Source organism: Hemiscyllium ocellatum, chromosome 12 (genome assembly GCF_020745735.1).
Source record: "Hemiscyllium ocellatum isolate sHemOce1 chromosome 12, sHemOce1.pat.X.cur, whole genome shotgun sequence".
Taxonomy (NCBI): domain Eukaryota; kingdom Metazoa; phylum Chordata; class Chondrichthyes; order Orectolobiformes; family Hemiscylliidae; genus Hemiscyllium; species Hemiscyllium ocellatum.
In genome coordinates, this window is record NC_083412.1 from 12,896,169 (window position 1) to 12,908,668 (window position 12,500).

The following is a 12,500-nucleotide window of genomic DNA, read 5'->3' on the forward strand; positions in this document are numbered from 1 at the left end:
CCTAGTGGTTGCAGTAGTCTGGCTGTCAGTCCGGAAATGCTCTTGATGTATGGTACCAAAATTTGTGGAATTCCTTCTTATTATCTCCTGATTTGTTCCTGGGATGTCATTTTGAAAGGCCAATCCTGTCTTTCATAGGGGATTTCTTTATTCTTACAGAGATTGGAGTCATGTGCTTGACAAGAATTATCATTATCAAGAATTATCACCATTCCTGATGAAGGGCTTATGCCCGAAACGTCAAATTTCCTGTTCCTTGGATGCTGCCTGACCTGCTGCGCTTTTCCAGCAACACATTTTCAGCTCTGATCTCCAGCATCTGCAGACCTCACTTTCTCCTCGAAGAATTATCATTAAACAATATCATATGATTACCAGAAATCAACCCTTATCAAATAGTGAAGAAGGCGTTTGGTTTGCTTTCCTTTATTGGTCAGAATATTGAGTACAGGAGTTGGGAGGTCATGTTGCGGCTATACAGGACATTGGTTAGGCCAGTGTTGGGATATTGCGTGCAATTCTGGTCTCCTTCTTATTGAAAAGGTGTTGTGAAACTTAAAATGGTTCAGAAAAGATTTACAAGGATTTTGCCAGGATTGGAGTATTTGAGCTATAGGGAGAGGCTGAATAGGCTGGGGCTGTTTTCCCTGGGGAGTCAGAGGCTGAGGGGTGATCTCATGGAGGTTTATACAATCATGAGAGATATAGGAGGATAAATAGACAAAGTCTTTTCCCTGATGTGGGTGAGTCCAGAGCTAGAGGGCATAGGTTTATGGTGAGAGGGGAAAGATATAAAAGAGACCTAAGAGGCAACTATTTCACACAGAGGATGGTATGTGTATGTAATGAGCTGCCAGAGGAAGTGGTGGAGGCTGGGACAATTGCAACATTTAAAAGGCATTTGGAAGGGTATATGAAAAGGAAGAGTTTGGAGGGATATGGGCGAGGTGCTGGCAGGTGGGACTAGATTGGGTTGTGATATCTTGTCGATATGGACAAGTTGGACCGAAGGGTCTGTTTCTATGACTTTATGACTTTAGAATTGGTGGTATAGTGGACGGTAAAGAAGATTATCTAAGAGTACAACAGGATCTCAACCAATTGTACCAATAAGCTAAGGAATGTTAGATGGAGTTTAATTTAGATAAATGCGAGGTGCTGCATGTTGGTAAGACGAGCAAGGGCAGGAGTTACACACAGAGAGCTCAGCAACACCTAAGGGTTCAGATGCATAGTTTCTTGAAAATGACGTCACAGGCAGACGGGGTGATGAAGGAGACGTCTGACATGCTTGCCTTCATTGGTCAGGACACTGAATATAGGAATCGGATCATCATGTTGCAGCTGTACAGGACATTAGTGAGGCCACCTTTGGAGTACAGTTCTGGTTGCTCTGCTATGGGAAGGATATTATTAAATTGGAAAGCATGCAGGGAAGATTTAGGTGAATATTACTGGGATTGGAGGGTTTGAGTTGTAAGGAGAGGCTAGATAGGGTGGGACGGTTTCACCTGAAGCATAGGAGGTTCGGGGGAGTCCTTTGTCAGACTATGTGGGGCATAGGTAAGGTGAATAACAAAGGTGTTTTCCCCAGGGTAGGGAAGTTCAAAACTAAGGGACATAATTTTAAGGTGAGAGGAGTAAGATTTAAAAGGGATCTGAGGGGCAACTGTTTCACATAGAGGGTGGTTCTTACATGGAATGAACTGCTAGAGGAAATGGTGGATGCAGGTACAGTTACAATGTATAAAAAGCACTTGGAAAGGTACATGAATGGGAAAGACACAGGGGAATATGGGCCAAACGTAGGAAAGTGTGGCTAATTTAGTTTGGGAAACCTGGTCAGCATGGTCGAGTTGGAACGAAGAATCTGTTTCCATGCTGTATGACCCTATGACACATTAATAAAAGACAGTTAGATGCCTCAATTTTAAGAAATAATGTCAAATTAGCTGTTGGTATTCCCACAGATTTCGAAATGCAGTGGAGTTTGACTTGATCGTTGTGCATTGCTTTGAAAGTGACCATAAGGTATCAACCTACCGGGTAACATCCTTGTCTGAAAAGTATCACCAGTTGAAGATTGACATGTTGAGGAAGAGCCTGATACAGGTTGACCAGAAAAGCAAAGAGAACCTTTTTAAGGAAAGCAAAACAACAGGTAATCTCTTTTCAAGAAATGTTCAGTGACTCTATTCTGCTTAAATTGAAACAATGGCCTTAATGAATTATATGATACACCACAGCAATTTGCTAACTAGTTTTAATCGCAACACTTGATATGTTTAGATACAAATTAATCAAATCTGCTTCTGGTTTTTCTTTACATGTATGCTCAATCCTTTGGTTTCTGCTTCTTTGTTTTTCCCTACTTCTTCTTTCAACTCCCTTTCCCATCAAGAATAATCATGCTAGCCTAAGCCTTGTTTAAGTGAAGCTAATCTATCATATACAGAACATTTATGTTCCAAACCTGATTCCAGCATCAATGTGCTGTTTTTGAAGATTCTAACTTTGTAGTTAATGTGGCATTGATTTGCTTTGGTGAGTGTGGTTTCTTTTCTGCAGCAACCTTTTTGTTAGGAAACAAAGGTTGCCACTTTTTCCAATTCTCCATCTTGATGGGCCCAGATTACCTGGTGCTATGATATTGTGGCCATAACAGAGACAGGAATGGTTGCGGGATGTTCCAGGGTTTAGAGCATTTAAAAAGAATAGGGAGGGGGGGAAAAAGAGGAGAGGTGTAGCACTTCTAATCAGAGAGTGTATCACAGCTACAGAAGCTTCCATTGTCGAGGGAGATCTGCCTACCGAGTCAGTATGGGTGGAAATTGGGAACAGCAAGGGACCAGTCATCTCGTTAAGGGTTTACTACAGGCCCCTCAATAGCAGCAGGGAGATTGAAGAAAGCATAGGTCGGCAGATTTTGGATAAGTCTGGACGTGGGAGAGTTGTTGTAATGGGTGACTTTAACTTTCCCAATATTGATTGGAACCTCCTTCAAGCAGAAAATTTGAATGGAGCTGTTTTTGAAAGGTGTGTTCAGGAGTTTCCTAACTCAGTACGTTGACAGGCCAATGAGGGGAAACACCATTCTAGACTTGGTGCTCGGAAACGAGCCAGGGCAGGTATCAGATCTTGTGGTGAGGGAGCATTTTGGTGATAGTGACCACAACTGCCTCACATTCTACATAGCTATGGAGAAGGAGAGGATTAGGCAAAATGGGAGAATATTTAATTGGGGAAGAGGGAACTATGATACGATTAGACATGAGTTAGGAAGCATGGACTGGGAGCAATTGTTCCATGGTAAAGGCACTATAGACATTTTAACAGTGGAGACTGTTTAAGGAACAGTTGTTGCGAGTGATGAATAAATATGACCCTCTGAGACAGGCAAGAAGGGGTAAGATAGAGGAACCTTGGATGATGAGAGCGGTGGAGCTTCTCGTCAAAAGGAAGAAGGTAACTTACATAAGGTGGAGGAAGCTAGGGTCAAGCTCAGCTCTACAGGATTACAGGCAGATGAGGAAGGAGCTCAAAAATGGTCTGAGGAGATCCAGGAAGGGGCACGAGAAAGGCTTGGCAGAATGGATTAGGGAGAACACAAAGGCATTTACACTTCTGTGAGGAATAAGAGAATGGTCAAAGAAAGAGTAGGGCCAATCAGGGATAGCATAGGGAATTTGTGTGTGGAATCTGAGGAGGTAGGGGAAGCCCTAAATGAGTTTTTTGCTTATGTCTTTACGAAAGAAACAAACTTTGTAGTGAATGAAACCTTTGAAGAGCAGGTGTGCATGCTGAAATGGATAGAGATAGAGAAAGCTGATGTGCTGAAAATTTTGTCAAACATTAAGATTGACAAGTCGCCAGGCCAGACCAGATTTGTCCTCGGCTGCTTTGGGAAACGAGAAATGCAATTGCTTCGCCACTTGCGAAAATCTTTGCATCCTCGCTCTCCACTGGAGTTGTACCTGAGGACTGGAGACAGGCAAAAGTAATTCCTCTCTTCGAGAAAGGAAATAGGGAAATCCCCGGCAATTACAGACCAGTAAGTCTCACGTCTTCGTTTGCAAGGTGTTAGAAAGGATTCTGAGGATTAGGATTTATAACCATCTGGAAGAGCATGGTTTGATTAAATGCAGTCAGCATGGCTTTGTGAGGGGTAGATCATGCCTCACAAACCTTATTGAGTTCTTTGAGGATGTGACTAGAAAGGTTGATGAGGGTCGAGCTGTGGATGTGGTGTATATGGACTTCAGTAAGACATTGATAAGGTTCCCCATGATAGGCTCATTCAGAGGGTCAGGAGAAATGGGATACAGGGGAACATAGCTGTCTGGATACAGAATTGGCTGGCCAACAGAAGACAGCGAGTGGTAGTAGAAGGAAAATATTCTGCCTGGAAGTCAGTGGTGAGTGGTGTTCCACAGGGCTCTGTCCTTGAGCCTCTACTGTTTGTAATTTTTATTAATAACTTGGATGAGGGGATTGAAGGATGGGTCAGCAAGTTTGCAGACGACACAAAGATTGGAGGTGTCGTTGACAATATAGAGGGCGGTTGTAAGCTGCAGTGGGATATTGACAGGTTGCAGAGATGGGCTGAGAGGTGGCAGATAGAGTTCAACCTGGATAAATGCAAGGTGATGCATTTTGGAAGGTCGAATTTGAAAGCTGAGTACAGGATTAAGGATAGGATTCTTGACAGTGTGGAGGAACAGAGGGATCTTGGTGTGCAGGTACATAGATCCCTTAAAATGACCACCCAAATGGACAGGGTTGTTAAGAAAGCATATGGTGTTTTGCTTTTATTAACAGGGGTATTGAGTTTAAGAGTTGTCAGATCTTGTTGCAGCTCTATAAAACTTTGGTTAGACCGCACTTGGAATACTGCGTCCAGTTCTGGTCGCCCTATTATAGGAAAGATGCGGCTGCTTTGGAGAGGGTTCAGAGGAGGTTTACCAGGATGCTGCCTAGACTGGAGGACTTATCTTATGAAGAGAGGTTGACTGAGCTCGGACCTTTTTCATTGGAGAAAAGGAGGAGAAGTGGGGACCTAATTGAGGTATACAAAATAATGAGGGGCATAGATAGAGTTGATAGCCAGAGACTATTTCCCAGGGCAGAAATAGCTAACACGAGGGGTCATAGTTTTAAGCTGGTTGGAGGAAAGTATAGAGGGGATGTCAGAGGTGGGCTCTTTACACAGAGCATGGAATGCGTTGCCAGCAGCACTTGTGGAAGCAAGGTCATTGGGGATATTTAAGAGACTGCTGGACATGCATATGGTCACAGAAATTTGAGGGTGCATACATGAGGATCAGTAGTTGGCACAACATTGTGGGCTGAAGGGCCTGTTCTGTGCTGTACTGTTCTATGTTCTATGTTCTATTACCACTAAAGGCCTTGTGAACTGCTGTTAATGGTATCCTACGTTTTCAGTTGTAGCTTTTGCGCGAAAGAATGGGTACAACAACTTAATTTCTGATTAATCACTGCTCTCTTTCCTTTAGGCATTGATAAGGAAGAGACTGCAGAACAGGACTTGGATGTCCATCTGTTGAAAGGTACACAACATCCACAAGCAAAAGTGACTGCTGGATTGCGGCAAGTTGAAAGACTGATAAACAATTCAGAGAAAGCAAAAATCAAAATTGACCAGAGGAAAAACGAATGGAAACAGCTGTGAGGGTTTTTTCTTTGTTTCTTTAAACTATTTAAATATTTTTGCTTTTCTATGAGGGTATTAAAGAAAGCAGAACTGTAAAATATATCGACTTGTAGGTGTATTCCATGTTACTCCTTGAGTTCCTTAATTCCAATATTGGTAGTCATGTCTTCAACCACCTGTGTCCTAAACTCCGGAACTCCCTCCCTAAACCTTTCCATCTCTTAACTTCACTGCTCTTTATTGAGCTGCTTCTTAATGGGGTGGTGGTGGTGTGGTGGTTATATAATCCAATCGCTCAGTGTAATGCTTCAGGCACGTGAGTTCAAATCCTTCAGACTGGAGGCCTGTGACCAGTGGAGTGCCACAAGGATCGGTGGTGGGTTCTCTACTTTTTTGTCATTTACATTAATGATTTGGATGCGAGCATAAGAGGTACAGTTAGTAAATTTGCAGATGACACCGAAATTAGAGGTGTAGTGGACAGTGAAGAAAGTAACCTCAGATTACAACAGGATTTTGACCAGATGGGCCAATGGGCTGAGAAGTGGCAGATGGTGTTTAATTCAGATAAATGCGAAGTGCTGCATTTTGGGAAAGCAAATTTTAGCAGGACTTATACATTTAATGGTAAGGTCCTTGGGAGTGTTGCTGAACAGAGACCTTGGAGTGCAGGTTTATAGCTCCTTGAAAGTGGAGTCGCAGGTAGATAGGATAGTGAAGACGGTGTTTGGTATGCTTTCCTTTATTGGCCAGAGTATTGAGTACAGGAGTTGGGAGGTCATGTTGTGGCTGTACAGGACATTGGTTAGGCCACTGTTGGAATATTGCATGCAGTTCAGGTCTCCTTCCTATTGGAAAGATGTTGTGAAACTTGAAAGGGTTCAGAAAAGATTTACAAGGATGTTGCCAGGGTTGGAGGATTTGAGCTATGAGGAAAGGCTGAACAGGCTGGGGCTATTTTCCCTGGGAGTGTCGGAGGCTGAGGGGTGACCTTATAGAGGTTTACAAAATTATGAGGGGCATGGATAGGGTAAATAGACAAAGTCTTTGCCCTGGGGTTAGGGAGTCCAGAAGTCGAGGGCATAGGTTTAGGGTGAGAGGGGAAAGATATAAAAGAGACCTAAGGGGCAACTTTTTCACACAGAGGGTGGTGCGGGTATGGAATGTGCTGCCAGAGGGTGTGGTGGAGGCTGGTACAATTGCAACATCTAAGAGGCATTTGGATAGGTATATGAATAGGAAGGGTTTGGAGGGATATGGGCCGGGTGCTGGCAGGTGGGACTAGATTGGGTTGGGACATCTGGTCGGCATGGACAGGTTGGATTGAAGGGTCTGTTTCCATGCTGTACATCTCTATGAGTCTATGACTATGAATTCAATTAATAAACCTGGAATATAACTAGTCTGAGTAATAGTGACCAGGATTTACACAGTTAATGGGTGGGTTCTGCAGGGTGTTGTTGAACAGAGTGACCTAGTGGTGCAGGTTCATTGTTCCTTGAAAGTGAAGCTGCAAGCAGACACAGTGGTGAAGAAAGTGTTTGGTGTGCTTATCTTCATTGGTCAATGCATTGAGCATAGTTGGTATGCCATGTTGCAGCTGTTCAAGACATTGGTGAGGCCACTTTTAAAAAAACTGCATACAATTCTGTTCGCCCTGCTAGAGAAAGGATGTTATTAAACTAGATAATACACAAAAGAATTCACAAGGATGTTACCACGACTGGAGAGTTTGAGTTATAGGGAAAGGTAGGATAGAGTTGGGGCTGCTTTCCCTGGAGTGTTGGAGGCTGAGGGGTGACCTTATAGAGTTTATAAAATCATGAGGGGCATAGATAGGGTGAATAGCAAAGGACTTTTTCTATGGATAAAAGAATCCAAAGCTAGAAGGCAGCGGTTTAAGGTGAGAGGGGAAAGATTTAAAAGGGACTTGAAGGCCAACTTTTTCACACAGAGGATGGTGCATATATAGAACGAGCTGCCAGAGGAAGTGGGAGAGGTGAGTACAATTACAATACTTAAAAAACGTTTGGACAGGTACATGTGTAAGAAAGGTTCAGAGGGATCTAGGCCAAAAGCAGGTAGATGGGACTAGTTCAGTTTTGGAAACCTGGCAGTGTGGATGAGTTGAACCACAAGGCCTATCTGTTGTAAAATCACATCTAATTCACCCTTTAGAGAAGGAAATCTGCCATCTTTCCTAGTCTAACCAACAAGAGACTCCAGACCCACAGCGGTGAGTTTGGCTCTTGACTATTCTCGAAAATGGGCAAGCAAGTTACAAAGTTTAAGACAGTTAAGGGAATGGCAACTGCCTTGACAGCAACATAAACATTTCATGAAAGAATAAAAAAACTCAATATTTACCAAACTCTTAATCCTCTGTTCTATTATTTTGCAATGTGTTTCATATCAGATTCTATTTGCTAATTGTTTTCCATTTTGGAAAGTAGTGAGGGTGATGGTTTCCTCGGAAGAGTGGCAGCCAGAAGTAAATCCGTGGCACCATAGACAATTTGACTGTACAGAGGAACAGGAATGGAAGAGCACAGTTATAGGGGATTCCATATTCAGAGGATCACACAGGAGTTTACAGGGCATTAAATGTGATGTCAGGAGAGTATGTTACCTCCCGAGTGTCAGGATCAAGGATATCATGGAACTACTGCAGGAACTGGGGGCACGGTGGGCGGCACGGTGGCACAGTGGTTAGCACTGCTGCCTCACAGCGCCTGTAGACCCGGGTTCAATTCCCGACTCAGGCGACTGACTGTGTGGAGTTTGCACGTTCTCCCCGTGTCTGCGTGGGTTTCCTCCGGGTGCTCCGGTTTCCTCCCACAGTCACAAAGATGTGCGGGTCAGGTGAATTGGTCAAGCTAAATTGCCCGTAGTGTTAGGTAAGGGGTAAATGTAGGGGTATGGGTGGGTTGCGCTTCAGCGGGTCGGTGTGGGCTTGTTGGGCCGAAGGGCCTGTTTCCACACTGTAAATCTAATCTAATCTAATCTAAAAAAAAACTCCTTCTGGGGAAGGGAGATCAGCCAGAAATCATGGCCTACAATGACATAGATAGGAATAGGGTCTGGAAAACTGATTTCAGGGATTTAGGAACAAAATTAAAAAACACATGCGCCCTACAGTGCATTGGGTCTGCACCGACCCTCCGAAGAGCATCCCACCCAGTCCCAGCCACCTCACCTTATTCCCACAACCCTGCATTTACCGTGGCTAGCCTGGACATTACAGGCAATTTAGCTTGTCCATTCCACCTAACCTGCACAATTTTGGATTGTGGGAAGAAACAGAAGGCCATGCAGACACGGAGAAATATGCAGACTCCACACAGACAGACACTCTCCCAAGGCTGGAATTGAACTTGGATCCCTGGCACTGTGAGCTAGCAATGCTAAGCACTGAGTCACCAAGGACCTCAAGAGTAGTCATTCCAGGGTTGTTCCCAGTGCTGTGTGCAGTGAACATAAGAATGATTGGTTGAAAATATACTGGAGAACTGGTGTAGGAAGGAGAGCATCAGATTTCTGAGGAATTGGTATCGGGGCAGATGGGACCTATACAAACAAAACAATTTACATCTTGACAGAACTGGGACTGATATCCTTTCTTGCCAATACTGTTGGGGTGGATTTAATCTAGTCTGTCTTGGGATAGGAAGCAGTGAGGGTAACAACTGGAAGGAAATAAGTTGGTAACAGGAAATTGAAAAGATGCTGGGGAAGCTAGAAATGAGGAGAAACTATGCTGAGCATTGGATGCATTCCTAAAGTGGAATGATTTCAAAAGGCACTTGATCTGAATGCTACAACATTCACAACAAGAACTGACAGTCTAGAGACCTAAGTAGATATAAGTAGGCATGATCTAAGTGCTGTTACAGAAACATGGCTGGATGGTGACCACGAATGGAAACTGAATATTACAGAATATTTGACATTCAAGGAGGAGAGGCAAGGAGGTGGAGCTGCACTGGTAATAAGGGATGGGATCAGTACATTGGTGAGGATGGATCTCAGATCATAAGAACAAAATGTGTGGAATCTGTTTGATGCTAAGAAACAGCAAGGGACAACAGACATTGGTTGCAGCTACCTATAGGCCACCAAATAGCAGTGTGTGGTATGTTATTAATTAGAAGATGAGAGGATTGTGTAGAATGGACAACATAGTAATCATGGGTGACTTAAATCTGCATGTAGACTGGGAAAACCAATTAAGGTCTAAAGCTGTGGTAGAAAGGTTTCTAGAGTATCTTAGAAATGGTTTTCTAGAGCAGTATGCTGAAGAGGCAGAAAGAGGACATGCTACTTTAGATCTGGTATTATGGAATAAAAAAGGGCTAATTAACAACCCTATTGGAAAAGAACGTTTAGGGATGAGTGAACACAAAATGGTAGAATTTTACATTTTGACTGCGAGGTAGTTTATTCTGAAGGAAGGGTGTTAAATTTGAACAAGGCCTATTATGAAGGAATGAGGCACAATTAGCTGAGGTAGATTGAGGAAATACAATAAAAGGCATGACTGCACATTGGCAATGGATAGTCTTTAATGAAATAAGACTGACTTACAGAAACTATACATTCTTTAAAATGCAAAAACCCTTGTTTTTTTTTAAAGAAAGGTCAGTAAACTGCAATTAACAAAGGAAGACCAGAATTGTGGAAAGTTCATAGACAAGGCTTGTAAAGTTGCTAGTCAAGGTTGTAATTCTGATGAATGGGAGCTGTATAGAATACAGCAAAGGAGGACCAAGAAACTGACAAGGAAAAGGAAACTCGAATATGAATGCAATCTATCAAAAAACATAGACTGTAAAAAGCTGCTGTAGTTATATAAAACGAATGTGCATCCATTATGGACAAAGTCAGGAGGATTTATAATTGGAAATAGAGAAATGGTAGAGAAGCTAAATTATTCTTTTGTGTCTGTTTTCATGAGGAAGATACTAGAAATCTCCGAGAACTAAAGATTAAGTGACTTGGGAAAATAGGGAGTTGAAGGAAATTAGCATTCATAAAACAATTGTATTGGAGAAATTAATGGGGCAGAAACATGTTAAATCCCCAGGATCTGATGATCTGCAGACCCAGAATGTTGAAGTGGAGGTGGTTTTTGAGATAGTCAACGCGTTGGTGATATTCTATAGCTTGTGGAATGATTCCTGCAAACCAGAAAGTAGCAATCGTCAGCCCACTATTTAAGAAATAAAGAGAGAAACCAGGGGACCACAAATCTGTTAGCTCTCTCAGTAGTATGAAAAATACTAGAATCTGTTATTTGCTAAGCTTTTCCAGCACTACACTCTCCAGCATCTACAGTCCTCACCTCCTCCTAGAATCTGTTGTAATTAGTAGGATAAATATACACCAGTTGACAATGATCTGATTGGGCATATTCAGCAAATGGGAAATCACGTTTGACGGACTTTTGTTTTTGAATATGTACCCAACAAAAAATGAGTATATTTAAAGCGGAGATTGATAGTTTTCTGATTAGCTGGTATATGGGTTTATGGGGATGAGGTGAGTAAAATGTATTGAAGCGTTTGATCACCTATGATGTATTGAATGCTTGGGCAGCCTTGATGATCTGAATGGCCTACTCCTGTTCATGCTCTTATTTGATCATGTACCACTGAAGTCTTGTGCTGATTTGCTCCATTCATGTTGATGTGCAGATGGGAGTTAGTGTTGTTGTAATGATTGAATCGGTAACAGTTGCTTTCCTTTTTAGTAATTGGTTTGTATTAAATGATAAGCCTTGGATGATTAATGGAATTACCTGTAAATTAATATTGAGCTTCTTCATGTGCTTTCAACATGACTAGGTATCATCCATTCTCATCATTCATGACAGTATTTTGCTGTTAAGATGATGAATTTGCCAAAAGATGCCAATGAAGATATTATTAAAATGACTCTGTGATCATCTTATTCTCTGGCAAAGTTTGAACATTAGAGAACACAGAAATAGACATTTCAAATTCACCAGCTGGAGATTGCCAACTGTAATCTGATACCTTCTGACTCAGTGACAGTAGTCTGAATAAATTCCAAAGAATTTATGACTGTGCTGCAGACCTCAATATACACACTTTCATTACAAAAGCGGCTGTCACAGCATTAAAGATTTAGCACTGAGCTCACCACACTGTGCTTAATTAGGCACATTCTCAGAACTATCTCAGTATCAACACACATACTCTGCTAACATCTTATTTTACAAACACAGATTAAAGTTCTGCGAGAGTAGGCACCTGCTATGATAGCAATGTGATTATTCAACTACACCAGTGGTCTGGATATGTAATCACAAGGTTAAGAATTTAATTCGTATCATAACAGCTGGAGATTTTATAATCAGTTAAGTAAGCTTGATATAAAAACTAGTATCACCATTGGTATCAATAAAATACTAGATTCTTGTACAAAAATCCATCTAGTTCATTGTCCTTCAGGGAAAGAACCTGCTGTCCTTAAATTATTTGATTTATATCTGATCACAGGCCTAGGACTTTGTGATTGATTCTTAAGTGCTCTATCAAATTGCATTGCACATACAAACAAGGAACAAGAACAGGCTATTGACCCTTTGACTCTGAATCTGCCATTTAATAAGATCATGGCTGATCTGATTTCAACCATAAACAAGAGCAGGTCAGAAGCTAAGAATACTGCAGCGAGTAACTCACTTTCTGACTCTTTAAAGCCTGTCCACCATCTAAAAGCTACAAGTCAGGAGTATGATGAGTGCAGCCCCAACAACACTCAAGAAGCTTGACACCAGCCAGACAAAGTAGCCTGCTTGCTTGGT

General features: G+C 42.1%; 1 protein-coding gene across 1 annotated transcript in view; it reads left to right on the forward strand.

Annotated features, from left to right (window-relative positions):
* LOC132820891 (cilia- and flagella-associated protein 44) overlaps positions 1–12,500 on the forward strand; it is a 162,042-nt gene that overhangs the window by 95,768 nt on the left and 53,774 nt on the right. Inside the window, exons 21-22 of the mRNA XM_060833249.1 lie at positions 1,971–2,161; positions 5,514–5,685. Coding sequence (XP_060689232.1) covers positions 1,971–2,161; positions 5,514–5,685 — 363 coding nt within the window. The remainder of the gene's footprint in view (positions 1–1,970; positions 2,162–5,513; positions 5,686–12,500) is intronic.